At 32.5% G+C, this 21,754-nt stretch overlaps 1 protein-coding gene across 1 annotated transcript in view; it reads left to right on the forward strand.

The window, feature by feature from the left end:
• Nucleotides 1-21,754, forward strand: part of LOC143245504 (uncharacterized) — a 357,087-nt gene that overhangs the window by 141,423 nt on the left and 193,910 nt on the right. The window contains 13 exon segments of the mRNA XM_076491867.1: nucleotides 80-205; nucleotides 908-1,030; nucleotides 4,064-4,129; nucleotides 6,052-6,162; nucleotides 6,378-6,494; nucleotides 6,840-6,962; nucleotides 7,162-7,284; nucleotides 7,752-7,847; nucleotides 8,307-8,414; nucleotides 13,137-13,232; nucleotides 15,809-15,919; nucleotides 16,522-16,611; nucleotides 16,800-16,910. Coding sequence (XP_076347982.1) covers nucleotides 80-205; nucleotides 908-1,030; nucleotides 4,064-4,129; nucleotides 6,052-6,162; nucleotides 6,378-6,494; nucleotides 6,840-6,962; nucleotides 7,162-7,284; nucleotides 7,752-7,847; nucleotides 8,307-8,414; nucleotides 13,137-13,232; nucleotides 15,809-15,919; nucleotides 16,522-16,611; nucleotides 16,800-16,910 — 1,401 coding nt within the window.

Raw genomic sequence — 21,754 nt, forward strand, 5'->3', positions numbered from 1 at the left:
TGTTTACTTTCTGACAGTTTCTTTCTTCACAACTTGTTCAACATATTTTACTCTAACAAAAGGTTTCTACCTTTGGCAGATCCCTGCTCCACAGTGTGGTGTGGACCAAATGCATATTGTGTTCCTGAACATCACAAAGCATCTTGTTTCTGTCATCCAGGCTTTTCTGGTGATCCATATGATGAAACTAGAGGCTGTGAATCTCGTAAGTGTAATTTTGATACCACTATAACGTGTAATTGGATGCTGGTATCATATATTAAATGTTTTTACCATTAGTTTTTGTTGGTTTTTTTTTTACTTGATCTATATTGAATAACAATACTGACTTGATATTTTAATTACTAGTGTTAACAAGATATATCATGCCATATATTAAATTATTTTAACATTCTGTATCCTTCAACTTCACCTGGTGAGAGTGCTGGATGCCAGTGATGATAGCTTATAATATATATCATAAACCATTAACATATCACATATTATAAATACATTTTTTGCTGATGTGAAAGCTATTAGATAGTTGATTCTGCAAAATACTATAGACTTAAGAATCCCAATTTCTAAACTTATGTACAATTTCTAGTGGCTGCCAAAACAGCTATATGTACAAAATTCAAAGCTGTATAATTGAAAGAAGGAATATAATGCTTAATATTTGGCTAAATAATCTTTTTCTAACCACACAAAGAGTTTTGTATGAAAAGCTCACATTTTTATGAATATTTTAAGATGGCTTTTTGTTCATTAAATGTTTTAAAATAAACTGTGCTAATTTTCTACCAGTTTGCTAAAGAGTTGTTTATTATTGGAATATGTGTTATTGTGTTTAGCAAGTATTTATTATTTGTTGCTTATCATATGAATATTTAATTAAAATATACAAACCCCTTGTATATTTCCACAGCTTGTGCTAAAGTCTGGTGCGGTTTAAATGCTCATTGCATTGTCAGCTCTGATAACCAAGGAGTTTGTCTCTGTCAAGAAGGTTTTGTTGGAAATCCTTGGGCTGGAGGACAGTGTTATCCAGGTTTGGACAGTTTTTTGTAGACAGAACTTGGTTTTTAAGATACACTAGCTTATACGAAAATCAAGTAAAAAGTTTAATGTGATGGGAATTAACTATTGTACCTTATTTTCGATTTTTTTTTAAATGGACTTTTTATTAAAAACTATGTGAACTGCCAGCAAAGAAAACAAATTAGCCTTAAATCACACATTTATTTAATGTATTTGTAAATCTGTAGATAAACTGAGTTCAGTAAAACTTAAGAATTCTTTACAATAAATTAAAATTAAGAATGCTTAACTAGAAATCTTATTAAATTAGGGAATTGATGATTTGTAGATCATAATTTCGTAATTAAATTTCTCCACTTACAACAGAATAAATATTGTTTGTAAACCAAATCTGTTTACAGTAGTACCTCGGTTCTCGAACGACTCCCTTCTCGAACAATTCGGTTTTCGAACATATTGTTTGAGAAAAAAATGTCTTGGTTGTCGAACATAAACTTGGTTCCCGAACCAAGCTGTCATGGCCTGAACCCCTGAAATAACCCAACTGTTGACTCGAATGACCCTTCGACCATTTTTGGCCCATGCCAAGCTTGCCCAAAACATTTTACCCCCATCTGTCGCTCAGTGCACACCACCACTAAAGTCTGCTGTGAACATTCTCGTTTTTCTTTTTCTTTTGTTTTTTTGTTGTTTTTCCAAATATTCTGATCAAATAAGCCACCATGGGGTCAAAGAAGGATAATGAATGCAGCAAACCAAAAAGAAAAGTTGCTAGAGCCACAATAGAAGTGCAAAAAGATCTCATAACGAAGTATGAGAGTGGTGTTCACGTGTTTGACCTTGCTACACAGTTTGGTATGGAGAAGTCTACAGTCTTCACCATACTGAAAAATAGAGAGGTCATCAAAGGAGCTGATGTTGCAAAAGGAGTGACAGTGCTTAAGAAACAAAGATCACAAACAATGGAAGAGGTAGAAAAACTGTTGTTCATTTGGGTAAATGAAAAACAGTTAGCTGGTGATAGCATTTCTGAGACCATCATTTGTGAGAAAGCAAAGCAGTTGCATGCTGACCTCCTGAAAAACACCCCTGGAACGAGTGCTGATACAAGTGATGTCTTTAAGGCTAGTAGGGGGTGGTTTGAAAAATTTAGGAAGAGAAGTGGCATACATAGTGTGGTGAGACATGGGGAGGGTGCCAGTTCTAACAAAGACATAATTGATAAATTTGTTAGGGAATTTAAGGACTATGTAGAAGCTGAGGGTTTTATTCCCCAACAAGTGTTCAACTGTAATGAGATAGTTCTCTTTTGGAAGAAAATGTCAAAGAGGACCTACATCACCAAGGAGAAGAAGTCACTGCTAAGACACAAGCCAATGAAGGACAGGCTAACTCTATTGTTATGTAGTAGTGCAAATGGGGACTTAAAACTTAAGCCTTTTCTTGTGTACCATTCTGAGAACCTGAGGGTTTATAAGAAAAATAATGTCCTGAAAAGTAAAATAAATGTCATGTGGAGGGCTAATAGTAAAGCATAGAAAAAACAGTTGACACTCAAGGCCCTTCTTGTGATGGACAATGCACCTGCCAACCCACCAGGCTTGGAGGACGGGTTGGTGGAGGAGTACAATTTCATTACGGTGAAGCTCTTGTCCCCTAACACGACTCCTCTCATTCAGCCCATGGACCAGCAGGTCCTATCGAACTTTAAGAAACTCTACATCAAAGCACTGTTTCAAAGGTGCTTAGAAGTGACTTCTGACACAGAGTTAACCCTCAGAGAGTTCTGGAAAAATCACTTTAATATCCTCCATTGCTTGAGGATCATCGACAAAGCCTGGAGGGAAGTGTCTTTGAGGACCATGAACTCAGCCTAGAAGAAATTGTGGCCAGACTCAGTAGCAGATAGAGACTTTGAAGGCTTTTAGGCTGAGCCTGTTGTCAAGGATATTGTCTCACTAGGCAAGTGTATGGGCTTGAATGTGAGTGGTGATGATGTGGAGGAGTTGGTGGAAGACCACAACACTGAGCTCACCATAGAAGAACTCCAAGACCTTCAGAAGGAGCAGCAACAGAAGGCAACTGAGGAACTGTTTTCAGATGAGGAGGAGGGAAGGGAGGATGTTCCTAGTTCACTAATCAAGGAAATGTGTGAAAATTGGGGAGAGTTACAAAGTTTTGTCACCCTGACAAAGCTGTAGCAAACTGCAGCATAAACCTTTTCAATGACAATGCCATGTCTTACTTCAGAAACATTTTAAAATGCAGGCAGAAATAAACCTCATTAGACAAGTTTTTAGTGAGAAATAGGTCCAGTGAGTCTCAAGCAGGTTGTAGTAGTGCAAAGAGACAGAAAAGAGAAAGAACCCCAGAAGGATAGTTACCTGATTTGTTAATGGAAAGTAACTCCCCTTCCGAACAATAATAACCCTCCTACTCTCCACGTTCCTCACCACCTTTCACTTACGCCATCAGCTCTTCTCAGCACAGGTGAAGTGCAGTTAAATTTTCATTTATATTTTTTTATTGTGTTTAAAGTTTTTGTGGTTGACTTTATGCATGTAAGTATTATTATACAGGTATAAATAAGCAATATTTTTACTTAATATGCTTCATAATGCATAATTTTTGGCAGTCTGTAACAGATTAATTTAATTCACAGTATTTCTTCTGGGAAAAATTGATTCGGATTTCAAACAGCCTTCTGGAACAGATTAAGTTCGAGAACCGAGGTACCACTGTACTGAACTACATTGCAATGTAGTTTTATATTATGTATAGTTTCTAATTCAGAAGTTGTTAGTTATGTGTATCATATATTATCTAATAAAATAACACTGTGTTTTTAGAAATGTTCACAAAAATCATTAACATGACAATAACATATATTGTAAGTACATTTTTTTCATGTTTGAAAATCATTATAATTGGTTAATGAAGTAAAACATGCATTATTTCCAAAATAAAAGATAACTGTACTGTTTAATTTTTTTAACCAGCTCTATTATATATTTGATACAGTAATAGCACATAATACTTTCAGATGTTGGTTGTTCAGTGAACCATCCTTGTTCTCCATCACAGGATTGTGTGGATGGAGTGTGTGTTGGTAAGTGTGTAGTTCACCATTGATTAAATTAATTGAATAGATTCACAGAAAAACAGAATACCATCTTTTCCAGCAAAATATTTTGTGGATGGATGTGAAGTTAGTGCATAGCTCACTCAGTATTAAATAGACTTAAATACCCCCATTTTTACTACTCTGTGGGAATTAAGTGTACAGTTCTGTACTAATTTTACAAAAATTGATAAATATAAAACACTTATATCAAGCAATTTTCTTCTTTGTTTGTGAACTGTTATTGCTGTTTAGATTCAGGGTTTAAAAAACTTCTTATTAATACTTACTGATACACTCTGGTATTCAGTTGTTCACCTGAAACTTCGTACAATCTGCTAACAGAGCTTGTTCAATCAGAAAATTTAGAATTTTTATATTATAACATGTATTTTTTATATGTGTGTGTATGTTTATATATATATATGATATAATCGACTTTACAATATTTTAAAAGACAGTGTGTTTATTCTAACTTGTGAAATTTGACACAGTTATATTATTTTCTATTTTAGCATACAAATATATAAATATGCATTCTATGTTGCTAGAAAGTAATTTGTAACGAGTTGTGCATTGTGTTATTAATATTCATCTGAATTATTCAATGTAAGATAGGTAACTGCAAAATAATATTTTCTTTATATTAACACCAAGAATTTATCATTCAATATGTGTTGTGAGTTAGTGCAAAAATAACATTTGACTCAAAGAGTATACACAATGTTGCATCTGTTATACTGTAAACATGTATTTAGATTAAAAACAATTCTTATAACTTATTTACATTGGTGCATGAAAGGTCATTTACACTTTTAAAAATGATATATAAATTAAACAAGCTAGTACTTAAGACTATTTTTCCAAATTATCTTGAGCTGGCCACTTTTCTGTTTGTTAACAATGGTTTTGCATCAGAATTTCCTCGAGATCAGTTGGGCTTCTTTGGAGCCATCTTATTGTTTTCTTTCCTCTTTTGTGGCTTTTTATAAACCAATGAAGGTCTTGATCTATGACTTTCAAGCATCACTTAATCAGGTCAAACTCAGAAAAGTCCATAAGAGATGCATCAAGGTATTTGGCAGGTGTGAGATCAAATGTGATAGGTATTATTTCAACCATCATCAAAGATATCTTAATGACGTTTTTCTGTCTCCTATTATGCATTTTTCCATAAAATGACTATTGTTTCAAGTATACAAACTCCAAGCACACACATAGGTCAAAAGCATAAATGCCATTGCATCTGTATTGTGGGATCTAACAAGATTGTTGTGATTATAGTTTTTTTAATAATTTTCTCATGTAAGTACTCTGTTTTTGGTACTATGAATTGAAGCTTGTAAAGGTTTGAGGTGTGAACAATCTTTATCAAATTCACTCACTAGTTATTAATGTTTTTAATGTATTAAAAATATGGCCAGTTTCATCACAATGATTTTTATAAACATAGCCTTCATTTATATATGAAAGTGTAGGTACAAATCTGAATGGTATGAGGTGTGAATGTGGGGAAATTGTCACAGAAAAATCCTGAAGATTCTCTTTTTTGAAATACTGTGTCTTTTGAATCTATTTTGTTTAACAGGCTTGCTGTAAGAGTAGTCGTATATGTACTCCTCTAGCCACCAATCAGATTTGAAGATGTTACAAATCTGGACAGAATAGTTTGCATTTATATGTAAGAGATACCTATCATAACTATATAACCATTCAAACATTTGTAACGAAATGATAGCTAATATACAGTGTCTCTAAATAACCCTCTGTATATAAAAAAACAAAATTAACAAATTTTTGTGCCAAAATGTGGTACATATAAACGTGTATTTTAAGTTGTTGTTGTTTTAAATAACTATTTGCTTTAATAAAGACATTTTCTAACACTACTTGAAAAATGATGTTTCTAGAGCATTGTGATGGAATACGATGTGGTGTGGGTGCTCGCTGTGATAGAAACACTGGACACTGTGTTTGTCTCCCTTTTTTCATTGGACATCCAGCCATTCTCTGTGTGCCACGTAAGTTGTTTATCATCATTCTTAAAAGACACAAAATTACAAGTATGTAATTATAGTATGGCCATGACAAAAATGAAAAAAAAAAAAAATCATAAACTGAAACTATAGGGAAAAATGTAAATTTAAATTTTTCAAACAGTAGACAATATAACCATGAAGTGTGTACACGTCAACTTGTCTTTAGTTAAAATATAAATGCTTGTACTTTTTTTCAGCAATCCTTCCTCCAATTTGTATTCCTTCTTGTGGTATTAATGCTCACTGTGAATATGGTGTTCCAAATAAATGTGTTTGCAATAGTGGCTACAGTGGAAATCCTTACCATTTGTGTGGTAAGTATGAATGCTCTTTTCAGTTTTATCTTATCAACAGCAATATGTCATGAATGGCTGTTTACCTTTCTGATAATTTGCTTTCAGTTTTACATATTTGTCAATTTGATGTTACATTTTTCATTATCCTTTTTTGCTCATAAAATTGAAACCATGTTTGTACTGTAACTTGTATATTGTTATCATTTCTTCTTTTCTTTTACATTTTTATATTCTAAGTTAAAAAAACAAAAAAAATATAACATTTACTCATCTTTATGGCAACTGTATAATTTTATCTTTCCATGACGTTTGTAGTTTTCTACTTGTATAAGTTTTCATTTCTGTTGCCACCATTTTCCCAAGGTTCTTCACAGAAGTGTGACAATATTCAATGTGGGCTTGGTGCTCAATGTGTCACAGGACCAGGTGGAGCAGATTGTTCTTGTCCAGCTGGACTTCAAGGAAATCCTTTTCTGGGTTGTTTAGGTAAGTATTTGTATGAACCATTTTCTTTTATGTGTAATAATATTTCTGCTCTGAAATTTAAAACCTTAGTTTATTGTTAATGAAGAAGATTCCTGAAAAAAAATCATGTTTTAGCAAATGTAAGAGATAATAAGCTATAAAAGCAATGTTTTTAAAGAAAGTTTCTTCATTAACAAATAAAAATTTTATGATCTTGCAGATGTGGATGAATGTCTACTTCCTCCAATACCTTGTGGTGTTTCAGCATCTTGTATCAACACTATTGGAAGTTTTCTATGTGCTTGTCCCTCTGGTACTATTGGAAATCCCAGCTTTGCTTGCAGTAGGTTTTATTTAATGTTGATAATATTGTTAGATTAAACGGTTTATTAAAATGTTATGTTGAAATACTGAAATGTTATTGAAATTACTAAAAGTGATACTGTTTAAATCAGTTCCACACCAATTGACCATGTATTTAAGTTTGTAATACTGCTTGTTACTAGAAGTAACTTATGCACTAAATAGCCATAAGCACTTTTACAAAAACGAAAACTATTAAATTATTTGATAGATCTTAAACAGCTTTGATTGAAATTGTTAATATAATGTAATAAAATTTTTAAAATATGGTAAAGTATATATTTGGCAGCAAGTATAGCAATGATTTTTAGGTTTCTGAACATAGTGGTCTTTCAATTGTACATGAAGATTTTCAAAGTGTTGCAGTAGATTTAAAAATCAGAGATTACTTTAAAAAAAAGTTTACTTTTAGTGTTGGCTATTTTAATATTTTGTTTATTCTCTCAGCATCACCAACGGAATGTGAACCAGGTGAGGGATGCTCTTGTGAAACAGATGATGATTGTCCTGAGGGAGAAATATGTAGTGGTGGTAACTGTACAGGTGGGTATTTGAAATATGACTGTGAGAATTCGAAAGTTTTGTTTTCTTAGAAAATGTAACTAATAAAGATAGTTTAAGAGATCTATTATTTAAATATTTCCAGCCAATACTTTATGATTTTCATTTGGCAGATTATCTTAAAGAATGTTGAAGAAAAAATTAAAAAGCTGTTTAGTGGCAATACTGGAAACTCTATACATACTTGATGAGTTCTGCAAATTATGAAACATATTTATACAATGACAATGTTTTAAACCAGAATCTAAGGGAAAGTAATATTTCTATGATCTTTAAAACCAGCATTGCTTTGAAGGACCTTGGTGTTGCTATAGATTTGAATTTTTAACTAGTTTACTGAGTTATTATAGATTTAGTTTCTCTGTAGTTGACTGATGCATAAATAACTTTGGAACAGAGTTGTAAAATTGTTTATATTAATGTGAATTTGTTTAATTTCAGATTCTTGTACAGGAATTTTATGTGGATCTGGAGCTATCTGTTCAAATGGTATTTGTGAATGTGAAGGAAATCTGATTGGCAATCCTAATGATCTTGAAATAGGATGTGGTAAGTAAAATCAACATCTTTTGTATTTATATAAAAGTTTTGCCTTCTGAAATATTTGTCATATTATGCTTTCAGGTGTATTTATGACAAGATATGTTACTTTTACTTACATACAAAACTGTTATGGTTTAGTACTGCCCTCTATTTCAAACATTTTTTCTCATGCTACAAGTATTTCACTCCTATGCACTTCTGGATTCATATGTTTTTAGCTAATTCTCACATACAGATTATCCTGAAACAGACCTGCACCAATAGTAGTTCCACGCACCCATGTGACTTTTTCTGTGCTATTCTATTGAACTGTTAATTCTCGTTTGATGGTGACTCTAGATAACTTTTGGCTGATCATACAGTCTAGCAACAGAGACGCATCTTTCAAGTGTCTGCCTTATCGACTGTCAATGTTAGGTTATGCATCTACCATGGTCGTAATGGGTATCTAAGGGTTCTGGGTTTGAATCTTTGTCACACCAAACTTGCTCGCCTTTTCAGTGTCATTATGTAAGTTAGCCAGTGCACCTACAAAATACATTTTACCATATAACATATTTCAACAATTACAATTCACTGAACAAAATACATAATCACAGATAAGGTAAATATATTTTTATATGTATTTCCTTTCAAATCTGTGCACAGGACAGGTAAAACTTTCAGTGCCTGTCCTGTGAAAGTGGGTTTTATTGGGGCACTCCTGTTTCCCCCCACATCCAAATCTCAGGCATTGGATCTTTAGATCCCAGCCAAGGCAATATTCTTGCCTGGCCCTGAATCATGCCGTATGAGTTGAAGTCTTGTCGACTTTTTGGACTGTGGGCTCTGGCCTGGCTTACTTACTTTGTACTGCCTTTGTCTCGCTCCCCTTTCTCACCCATCATTTTTATAATGCCCCATCTCACTTCATCACTTTAAACAAGCCAAATCAAATTACAAGAAACCTTCTACATAAAAGTAAATAATCTTCCATGAGCAAGAATGAAGAGGAACCACAATGTTCCTGACCACCCCTGTTGGGGAAAGAATTCCTCAGACTTCTCTCTCTCTAATCTAAACCCCTGTCAAGTTCAAAACAAAATTCTCATTTGACAGTGCTTGTCTTCTGACGTTTAGTTTGTGCTCTCTTTAAGTTTGTTTTTTGTTGTTTTCATATCAGTTTCTCTCAACATGTTTACTATTTATTATACAACAATGATATTTTTAACTTATATCAAAGTGGAACTATTTATTATTTCTACACAGTTACAGAAGATAATACTTCATTATACATTTTTTTCTACTTTTAATTTCTTTCTGTCAACACAGTTGTGTTTTGTTATTCATTTTGAATTCTGAATTACCACTCTGGAGGTTATGTTTTCTGTCAGCATATTTACACAAGTTTTAGCTCATGGTACTTGACTAGGAAATTATTGGCTTTACTTCATCAAGAGATTGGTTGTGGTCAATACTCATAGTCAAATCCTGGTGCAAAATTAGAGCTTAGCTGTATCTTTTGTCCTATGGCATTAGATTAAGCTTAATACAGGTTTTTGATTTTTTTTAGGATTAACTGTAATTCAGCTTTATAGGATATCATAAATTAGGTTAACTATATAAGTTTTTCACATCTCATATATATGTTATTGTCAATACGCACTTAATTTTACAATATAACATCTATTTCGTTTTAGTTATTATTTATCTTTTAAACTTCTTTGTATTAACTTTGTTGTGTGGACTCATGGAGTCAGGGCCTGAACAAACTTCTTCTGCTGTTATTGTATGTGTATTGTTAGGTTAGAGTTTTAAGTTAGAGTGTAGTGATATATTTTGTTTTGCACAATTTTATTAGACTTAACAAGGGTCTTTTATTTTTGGTGTACCTATAGTTCATCTTACAAATAAATTAATAATTAGGTTAAATATCTTGTTTTCTTCAAGACACATATCATCTTATACTTAGGTTCATTTCACTACACACTATTTTAAATTTATATCCACTTTTTCATTTTCATAATTCTTTATAACTATTATTCTTACAATTCATGTCATTTGTGATGACCTCTTGGGGTCAGGGTCTGCCCTATCTTCACCTGACATTGCTTACTTTCTTCCTCCAACAGCTCAATCCATTTAGAATGACCTAGATTTTTGTCAATTTTTCTCCATCTGATTATATAGCTTGCTTTTACAGGCCTATACTGCGAAATCTGCTAGACCTATTTCAGCCTTCTTTTTTTTGTATGCATGTTTAACAGTATAATTTCTTCTTCTTCTCCAGACATTATGTTTCATGATGAGCAATTTTGTCTCTCTTTTGGGAGAGGGTATTTGCATGTGTCACATGCTTTGGTTCAATTTGCCTTAGCTTACCATCAGGCAGATTTTAGTTCTGATTCTCTGTATTTAGAATCTGTCATCTGTATGGGAAGGGGAACAGTCTCTGTTTATCCTATCCATTTTATTCCCCCACCTGTTTTTCCAGCTTCATCTTACCCTATCGGCTCTCCTACAGGAAATGTCTACTTTACATCTCCTTTCTTAGTTGTTCCACACCTATATTTAGGGTATTTGTGTTACCTCTTCCTCATTCCCTTCATGTTGGAACCACTTGCCTTCTTCAATTCTTTCCCTAACTTGTGGCTTCTCTGCTTTTTGAATCTTCCGGGATGAGACACTGTCTTGTATCATTCACTTCTAATACAGACTTACAGTTAGCTCTTCTATTCTACCAATATCTTTTTGGGAGCTATACCTGTGCATTTAGTGTGATGGGGAGTATCTGAAGTGCTGTATATTCTGTATTTTTTGGTTGCTCTTAGTTGAATTCTGAGCCATTGTTATCATTATTCATGTTCCATGTCTAGTACCTTCCTGTGGGTTTCTTCATTTGTCATATATGCTCGATGCTGATTGGAGTTCTAGATTGATTGATCCCCCTCTCTGTCACTTCTTTGTTCTTCCCTTTTACCATAATGAGGTGGGCAATTTGTCTAGGACTGAGAATGCCAACAGCATTTCTTGGAATGCTATCATAATTTTTTACCTGTTGCCATCCTTTTCTCTTCAGTGATACTGTAATTAAGTATGTTTTCTTTCTCCTGTTATAAATATATATTAGTTTTTAGTGAGCTGTCTCATGTTTTAAGCAAATCCTGCTTTGTGGCAAGTGATGTCTGTCCTGACATATTCCAGTTACTTAGAATTGTACTAAAACCTGCAGTGTAAGGCAATGTTGAATTCTTTTCATAATTTACATGCCACAACATGCATACTGTTCATTTCAATCACATAAACTAGAGATGGGGTGTTCCATAAGATTACTCAGATTATTCCTTGTGATATCTTTGCTTCATAAATATATCCAAGCTAGACTGTACTAATTCATGGACTTCAAAGGTGAAGCAGAAGTGGACTGCTACCCGTCCATGCCATTCCTTAAATTGAATAAATCAGTTTTGGTCTGCTTTTCAAAATAGGAAATCACCAATTACACTGTTTCCAGTGTGAATATTTCTCCAGACTCTCCACTATGTGTGTCTCCCCTCATACCACTTTCCAGTTTCAAACTGTTGTACATGAGTGAAGTAAAATACCTTATCATAAGTTATAATTTTCCTATATGGAAAATGTATTTTCAATAGGTACTTATTCCTGCTCATGCTTCCTACCCTAATGTCAACTGTTCTTTATTTCTGCCTAAACTACAAGTGATAATTAGGTAGTATATCATAGAGGAAGTCACAGGAATACTGTTGGTGTGTGGCAATCAGTTAAACCATGTGAGTTGAGGGGTACATGGGAGTGAAAGGCTTGTGGCATGGAAACGCATATTTGCGACTAGAGGGCAGTACTGAATGAGAATAGCTGTATATGTGAAAGAAAGTAAGTACCTGTTGGAAATACATTTGCAGAGAAGGAAAATTATAACTTTTATTGCTATTAATTTAAAATAGTGTCAGTCTTATTAATAATCTGGATCTTAATAGTAAGTTCCAGCCATTGTTGTAGAGCTAATATAAACTTTACAGTATGTCTTAAAATAGTATATTATTCATATTTTAACTGTTTATCAGATTTGTTGATAAGCTGTAGTTATTGGTGCTGTAGGTTTCAGTTTTATTTTAAGTTAGCCATTCATTGCTACATATATGATGATTTATACCAATTGTATTTTATTAATATTAAAAACACCTCAAATTCTAAAATGTAAATTAAGAAGTGGAAAAGATGATGGGCAGTTAAAAATGATATTGTTGACTATTGGTCTCTCCCATTAGTAGATTCACAAGGATGGAGGAAGGTAATATTTGGATGTGTATCTCCCACTATTGAATTGCTGTTGTAGTCTTACTAAGTTCTTATGAACCCCATCTATTTGGTAAATCAAATGATTACTTTTTCAGATCTTGGGTGAATGAGACAATCCACAATCACTGGTGTCATGTAGTTCAATCTGACTGTTTGAAATTTGTTCAAAACATCTAAATTATTATGCAACTGCTTTACATCTGTAGGGGTCTGTGAAGTTTTTTGGGACACTGCATCATTATCTCTATTGATCATACATTGCTTTCTTTGAACTCAAAATTTTTAAACTGCTTAGTTTCTCAAAGAACATATATAAATGAAATTGTTCTTATAATCCAGAACCTAGATTTTCAAGTACAAAAATTATTTACAAATAGAAAGGATACAGTATTTTTTATTCTGATCCTTATATTGTTTTTATTTATTCAGTATCACCAAATATCTGTGAAGCAGGTAAAGAATGTCCATGTGAAAGTGATGAGAATTGTCCTGAAGGGGAAAAATGTCTTGTTGGAAACTGCATAGGTTAGTATTTTGTGTATAGTCGTGAAAATTTGTGACTGTAAACATCGTGATTATTTCTTTTAATTTGATCAGAACAATTTGTGCTTATTACTGTAGTATCTTTAAATTGTATTTTATAATTTTTACTAACAAAGTATCACTTAAACTTTATACAGCAAATTGAATATAATTTACACATACTGGACCATGTTTTGAAAGTTTTATATATAATAAATGACTTAATCTATAAAGTTATAATAGAGCTCTTTGTTATTGAATTTCCATACCTAATTGGATATGTATTTATTTAGGATATAGTTTCAGTATAAGTAACTTATCATAGTATATAGGTTTGTAGGGATTACCTTTAATTACAAAATAATATTGCTTATTGCTGACATGCACATATATAAATATAAAACTTTAATTTTTCTAACTACACTGTTACAGTTATGAGTAAGAAATACCTTTGGATGCTAAGCAGTTTATATATTTATATGCTGTAAAAATATGTTTTTCCAGAAAAAAAGTATTAATTGTATGAATCAAAAACAAATAACTTCCTTATAAAACCTTAGAACAGCTGAACAAGTTGACTTGGAAGTTTAAATGAAATATCAGTATAGAATATCTTTATTTTTACAAAATCTGAGTCGGTTATAATTGGTAGAATATAATATAACACAAGTAATTTTTAGGTCATGTTAATGTTACTTCAAATTAATAGACTGTTCTATTAATGATATTTATGTTTTTAAGTTTCACCTGTGAGAATACCAAATATTTACAATTGGAACTTTTAATTAGTTGAAATAGTACATGCTGGTCTGTGAAAATTATTGTTTGTTTGGTTTTAGAATTAAGCACAGAGCTGAACAATGGGCTATCTTTTCTCTGCCCATCTCGTGTATCAAAACCTGGTTTTTAGCAGTGTGAGTCAGACGTACAATTTTGCTACTGGGGAACTAAAGGTTATTGAAATTGGCTGTGAACATTATGCATTATAGATGATTAAAAATTGTATTGTTAAGTTAATTGTGTTCATATAACTGGAATTATGTTTACACAAAATATTTTTGGTTCCACTGAAATGTACCAATTCAAAGACTAAATGGGTTTTTACATCACATGAGCAGTATCTATTCTATTTTACTCTCCATGCAGACATATACAAAATTCATATATGGATCTAGGACTAATACATACTGCACAAAATAATTAAAGGAAGATTGATATTTGTAATATTATGGCTATCATGAACCAGAAATATTCTGTAAAAAATGTCAGTTGCATCCCTTTTCTTCATTTTTATGCAAATTAGATATCTGATAACCAGCTGTATGATCTAAAATGCAAATGGTTAGACACAAAGCTTTTGGTTTATATATGATCTCATACAATCTCATTTGTTCTCTTGAAATGAATCTCAATTTAAATTATTCAAATAATTTTCTTGAACCCAATGCTATACACCAAAAATATATATGAATATTTTGTTTAGTGAAGATTTATCAGACAAGTAGAAAATAGCCAATCACAGCAATATGTTGAAAATTTGGTGACCCTAAATGAGGGAACTAATCATCTACAACATAAGCAGACAACTTCTATCTGCCAATTTCGGCACATTGCAATTTTAGTATATCTGCTTCAAGGTTTAATCAGATAGTGTAATGTTATGTCACTGTATAGATGATTAGAAGCAGATTTTACAAGGCTGACTTCCCTGGTAATTGCCCAGTTAGATGCATTATACTCGTACAAAGCAAAACCTGCTCACTTTCATGGGTGACAGGAACATTTCTAGTGAACCATGAACAAGAGGAGCGTTTCATCTTGCATCCCAATAATATATATATATACACATTTTTTTATTTGGAGAAAACTTGAAAACAACTGCAAACACAATATTATACAGAAAACACAAAATATATTCTGAGGAGTAATAAACACTGATAAATGTATTAACCTATATGTAATATGGTAATGTCACTTATCATCAGGACCACACATCCTGTGGTGCCATATAATGGAAAAATTTGAACTGATTTCAGTCTAAATAAATGATAATGCCAGTTCACTCTTTGTTAAACTTGTTAACACGTTCCTTGAAGAATAAGAGATTTACTAAATGTTGTGACTCATATGGTCATCAAGTTTCAATTTCATCAATTATGTACAAAAGACTTTTGGAAGACTTGTTGGATCCCACCACTTAACACTTAGACACTAAATTTCCTTGAAAATAATTTTTTCATTAAAGTGATAAAGAACTACTCAACATTATCAAAATTCTGCTTTTAAATTTGCAACAATAATGTAATTTTTATTTTGATATTTTTGTCTGAATGTAATAATTTACAATACTGTTCTTGTGGTCTCATTCAAGGAATGCTTTTCCTATATCAGCAAGTCTCTTAAAAAACTAAAAAAATTCACAAACAATCAGCAATGGTTTTGAGATCACAATATTGTACATACAAATCCTATAAATAGACCTTTGTATTTTTAATATAATTTTATTTTTAGAATAATTAGTGTTAGTATATCTAATATTACAGCATATGAGATCACTTTTATTTTTTAAACCAATGTAGATATCTGTGAAGGAGTTGTTTGTGGTCCTAATGCACATTGTACAAATAGCACTTGCTACTGTGATGAAGCCATGACTGGAGATCCCAACGATATAGTTTTTGGATGTACTCGTAAGTTTTTCTTATATTTTGCTAAGTGTGAGATAGCATATATTTTATTGCTTTGTTATTTGTTGGAAGTGATGCACATACTTTCTGTAACTATTTCTAAGTGTATAAATATTTAAAAGGGCTAAATATTGCATTTATCACTTTTTAATTGCAGCATTTATGTACTTTTCTTCTCAATGAAACATTGATTGTTTTGTTTTGTTGCTTTTGAGAAGAAAGGTGTGGTGAACATTCATATTCATCTTATTTTATTTAGTTATTCAGTATTGTAAAGTGATGTTTATAAACCCTTTGATTCAAGGGTCTGATGTAGTGTGATTGTGTTAGGGAGTTTGATTGTAAAATGAAGATTTAAAAATAATTCTTTATTTATTGTACTTAAATTGAACCACTTGTTTTACTTGTTAAAATGAATATATATTATTAAGATACATTTCCAGATATGTAATTCAAACATTAGATTGTTTGTGTATGGAATCTATTTAGCTTTTTTTTATATACAGCTGGAGAATAACATGCAATGTTTTTTCATCCATTTACCAAAGATGCCAATGAAATCTCTATTAGTAATTTTCACATCAAAGGCATTTTTACCTCTTTAGCAATAGAACCCAATGAATGTGAAAATGATGACGTTTGTTCAGGAAATTCTGTTTGTAAACCAGATGAAGATGGAGTAAAGAAATGTGTAGGTAAGTATAACAACTCAGTAATAGTAAATTGTGCTTAAAACATATATACTTTACAGTCTCAAATATTTTCACATTGGAAAATAAAGATTGCAATTAACAGAAAACTACTTTTAATTTGATGTCTCATATTCAAGATCTGGACTTGTTACGGTATATGAGATCAGTTTTACTTTTTTAATCTACACTAGAAACCTGTGAAGGAGTAGTTTGTGGTCCTAATGCACATTGTACAAATAACACTTGCTACTGTGATGAAGCCATGACTGGAGATCCAAATGATGTTCTCATTGGATGCACTCGTAAGTGTTTACATATGTTATCGTGTGTGTGATAGAGCATATATTTTATTGCTCTGTTATTTGTCAGGAGTGGTGTACATACTTTTAGTCACTATTTCCGTATGTATAAATATTTGAAAGAGCTAATTATTTTATTTATCACTGGTTAATTGCAGCATTTATGTCCTTTTTTTTTAAATGAAATACTGATTGTTCTATTTTGTTGCATTTGAAAAGAAAGGTGTTGTGAATTTTCATATTCATCTTATTTTATGTGGTTATTCAGTATTCTAAAGTAGTGTTAGTAAACCCTTTGATTGAAGAGTCTAATACAGTAGTTCCCAAACTATGCATCATGGTGCTCCACAATGCCATGCCATGGGATATTTCAAATTTTTGAGGGAAACACAGCAATACCAACATCTGTTAGACAGCGCACAAACTTCTAGCTTGAGGAAGTCCACAGTTTTAACATTAGATTGCGCTACATTCCTTTCGATGATGTTCTCAAATGTTTGAGATATATTTTTGTTTACTTGTACTATCGGCTACGCCAGTAACTTCTCAAACTTTTTTGTTTCTTAGATTTTGTATATAAATACCTGTCGACTTTCCAGGTCCATCAGTAATTGAAATAACTAGAAGTTATTGTGATTAAGTGTCTACAAGGTCTAGCAAAGTTCAGTGAATTATTTTGCTGATTTTTAGTCATTGTGCATAAAAATTGAAAGATTTATAAACATTAATAAGAAGTGTGGGAGTCAAGAAAAGGATAGCAAACCACAAATCACTTGCAAAGTTGTGAAGAAACAGAACTATCAAAATATGACAATAGCTATCTATGATAACAACATCTTAAACGATTTTTTTCAAAGATTTTTCTTGCAAAACCATCAACATAACTTCACAAAACAGAAAACTAAAAAACAATCTTACAAAAAGAGACATTAATTCTATTAAAAACCTAAAACAAGACAAAAACATAAAAATTCTAAAAGCAGATAAAGGAAACGCTATTGTCATAATGAACACGAATGAATACATCCAAAAAATGAAAAACATCCTATCAGACACAAACAAATTTAAACCAATAAACACAAATCCAACAAAGACACATGAAACACAACAAAACAAAGTATTACTAAAAAATGAAAAAAGCCAACACAATTTCAAAAACACTTTATTCTTACCTACTCAACATCGACTCATGCACACCACAAACACACAGCATTCCCAAACCTCATAAACCAGATTGTCCATTACGACCAGTAATGTCCACATATGAATCGTTTAATTACAATATTGGTAAATACATAGCATGGGCATTCTCCAAATATGTAACATCAGCCAACTCATTCATCAAAGACTCTCTTAATTTCAAGTGTGATCTTAATCAACTTAATCATAAAGCCTTAATGGCCAGTTTCAATGTTATATCCCTCTTTACAGAAGTCCTAACAGCTGAAGCCTGCAAGGTAGCCTGAGAACTCTATATCCAAGACCTTAACCCATCAATAGGCATTCCCAGCAACCAATTAGCAACCCTCATAGAATTCACCATGATAAAGACAAACTTCATGTTCAACAATCACAACTATATACAAACAAATGGCCTAAGCATGGGCAACCCAGTATCACCAGTTCTAGGCAATATATTTATGACACATGTTGAAACACAAGCAATTAACATAGCATTACATCCATCACTATACTGGTATAGATACATGTAGACTACATGATTGCGGGATTCACATCTACAGAACACACACTTAATTTTTTCAATCACATTAACTCCATACATCCCAACATTAACTTTACATCTGAACAGGAAGAAAGCAATCAAATATCATTTCTTAACCTCAAAGTTACAAGAACCGATACACAATTTAAAACAGAAATCCATCAAAAAAAATCACCCATACTGGACTATACATTCCTTGGGACTCAGCACCTGAAACAAAACAAAAACTCAACATACTAAGAAACCAAATAAACACAGCCATAAAACTATTCTCACCAGATAAAATTAATGATGAATTAGACAAAATAAAACAATACTTCATCAACATCAATAAGTTTCCTCCACAAACCATAGAAAACATTATATGCACACATCTAGACAAAAAGCAGAATCAACTAACAAAAGTAAATATATCCCACGAATTAAAAAATCACAAAACCATATACTGCTGCATATCATATATTCCCAACATCAGCAGAAAAATAACCAACATTTGGCAAAAACAAATAACAAAATATGACATTCCAGTTAATACCAAATTTATTCAAAAACCAGGCACAAAACTAAAGTCTATACTATGTAAAAACTACACTGACAAACACCACACCAACAATATTTATAAAGTACAATGTGATAATTGCCATGACTTATATTGGAAAAACAAGTAGAAAAATGGAAACCAGATTCAAAGAACACAAAAAGTCACCTTTATACGTTTTCAAACACTGCAAATCAAATATACACAACATAACCATAGAAAACACCCACATAGTAAATAAAGAAACAAACATAAACAAATGCAAAATTAACGAAGCCTTACTTATATAACAACTCAAGTCCAAAATAAACCAATACAAAGGAACACCTTTATATCTATTATGATAAATATTATCAAACATCTAAGTGAACACGCCTTCTACATTCCCTATACTCAGTTACACAACACTTTATTGAACATGTGGTCAGCTATCAGTCAGTTACCTCTTTCTTTCTTTGTGAACCTGACGATGACTGAAGAAGGTCGAAACGTTGTTTGCTCCTCTATATAAAAAAATTTTCTCAACCCAAACCAGCCGTTTTTAACATATATATTTTTCTCTACAAGTGGAATTTCTCGTGATCACTGAATATGACATATTTTGGTTTTACTTTGGTAGATGCCAATCATGAAGAGTGTCTGCAGTGTGTATCATCTCTAAAAGTTTTGGCTCCAAGAGTTCATGCTTCCAAATAAATTAAAATGCCACTTAGAGATCAGTCATCCTAATATGGCTAGTAAATCCCATGATTATTTTACCAGAAAGTTAAAAGAATTGAAAGAACAAAAGGTACATTTTTGAAACAAGCACCAATGCCAAACAGTGCTTTGTTAGCATCCTACTAGCATATAGTGTTGTGAAATGTAAAAGGTCTCACACCATCGCAGAAGAACTGATTTTACCAGCTGCAGTAGGTATGGCGAACATTACAGTTGGTGAATCTGCAAGAAGAATGCTTTTAAAGTTGCCTTTGTCCAACAATATTATCAGTCATAGAAACTAACACATAGCCAAAGACCTCAACGATCACCTAATTGAACAAATGAAAGGGAAGGAATTCGGGTTATATCTATATCAGGCAATGGATAGTAATAAGAATGCTTATTTGATTTGCTACACACAGTTTGTGGATGGTGACAAAATTGTGGAAGACCTTCTCTTTTGTAAAAGTATCACTGGGGCTACAAAGGCTCAAAACTTGTTTGATCCTTGAAACTTGTGTGTTAAAATAACTTATACTGGACTAAGTGCATTGGAATCTGTACCCATGGTGATTGCTTTATGTCAGTCTGTTATGGACGATTGCAGGCACTCATACAAAGCAAATTTCTTGATGCACTGTAGAATCATTGCATAATCTACAGGGAAGCCCTTGCACCAAGGCACCTGAGTCCTCCACTTAACCTAGTCCTGGAATGTATGTTGAAAGTGGTGAACATTATAAAACCTCTGCCACAAAAGGTGAGGTTTTTTAAAAACTGTGTGAGGATATGGGATCTGAGCTCACACCTTTGTTGTATTACTGTTGTTTGAGATGGCTCTCCTATGGGAATGTAATGTTCTGTGTGTTCAAATTATGACAAGAACTCTACTTTTATCTCGAAGAAGAACATAGGTGTGCTAAAAACTTCTTGGATACTGATGTTTTTCATCAAAATTAGCATACCTGTGATATCTTTTTGGAAAAACTGAATGCAATGAATCTCTTTCTGCAGGGAAGCAAAATGCATATTCTGAAACTCATAGAGAAGGTTTCAATCTTCAGAAAAAAGTTACTACTATAGAGAAGAAGAATGAATGAAGATGATAGTAAAGACTGTTTCCCCATGTTGCAACAGCTTGTTTACATCCAGTAAAGTAGATTTGACCCACAAACTAAAATCTGTTTTTGAGGAGCACCTAACACAGTTCAGTGAATGGTTTGAAAATTACTTTCCAGAAAATATGGAGAAGTTTGCATGGATCCAACACCCATTCAAGGCTGAGGCCCCATCTGAACTTAACCTTTGCAGAAAAAGAAAATCTTATTGAGCTGTCTGGTGACAAGACTTTAAAAACAAAATTTGGCAGCATGGAACTAACTGGGTTTTGGATATCAGTAAAAAATGAATATTCACTGCTAAATGCTAAAGCTAGGTGAATTATAATTGCATTTGTGATGTGATATCTCCGCGAAGCAGGGTTTTCTGTGATAAAAACATGCTGTGATAAAAAGCAAGTTCTGCAAAAAATCAATGTGGAACAGGAAATGAGGGTGGCAGCATTCAATCTGATTCCAAGATTTGAGAAGCTGTGCAGTGACCAACAAGCACACACATCCCATTAGTAATTGTGGTTAATTAAAAATAAAATAAAAATATTGTTTTTACTTTCAATTTACATGTATTATTCTTTCAAACAATTTCTAAGCTATTTGGACATAAATACTTAATAAATGAAACTGTTAGGTTTTTCCTTTTGCCTAGGATTGCCACAAAAAAATTGCTGAGACACTAAAGGTGCTGTCAACCAAAAAGTTTAGGATATGCTGGTCTAATGTAGTATGATTGGGTTTGGAGTTTAATCCTAAAATTCGGAATTTAAAA

This window comes from Tachypleus tridentatus, chromosome 2 (assembly GCF_004210375.1).
Source record: "Tachypleus tridentatus isolate NWPU-2018 chromosome 2, ASM421037v1, whole genome shotgun sequence".
NCBI classification, from domain to species: Eukaryota; Metazoa; Arthropoda; class Merostomata; order Xiphosura; family Limulidae; genus Tachypleus; species Tachypleus tridentatus.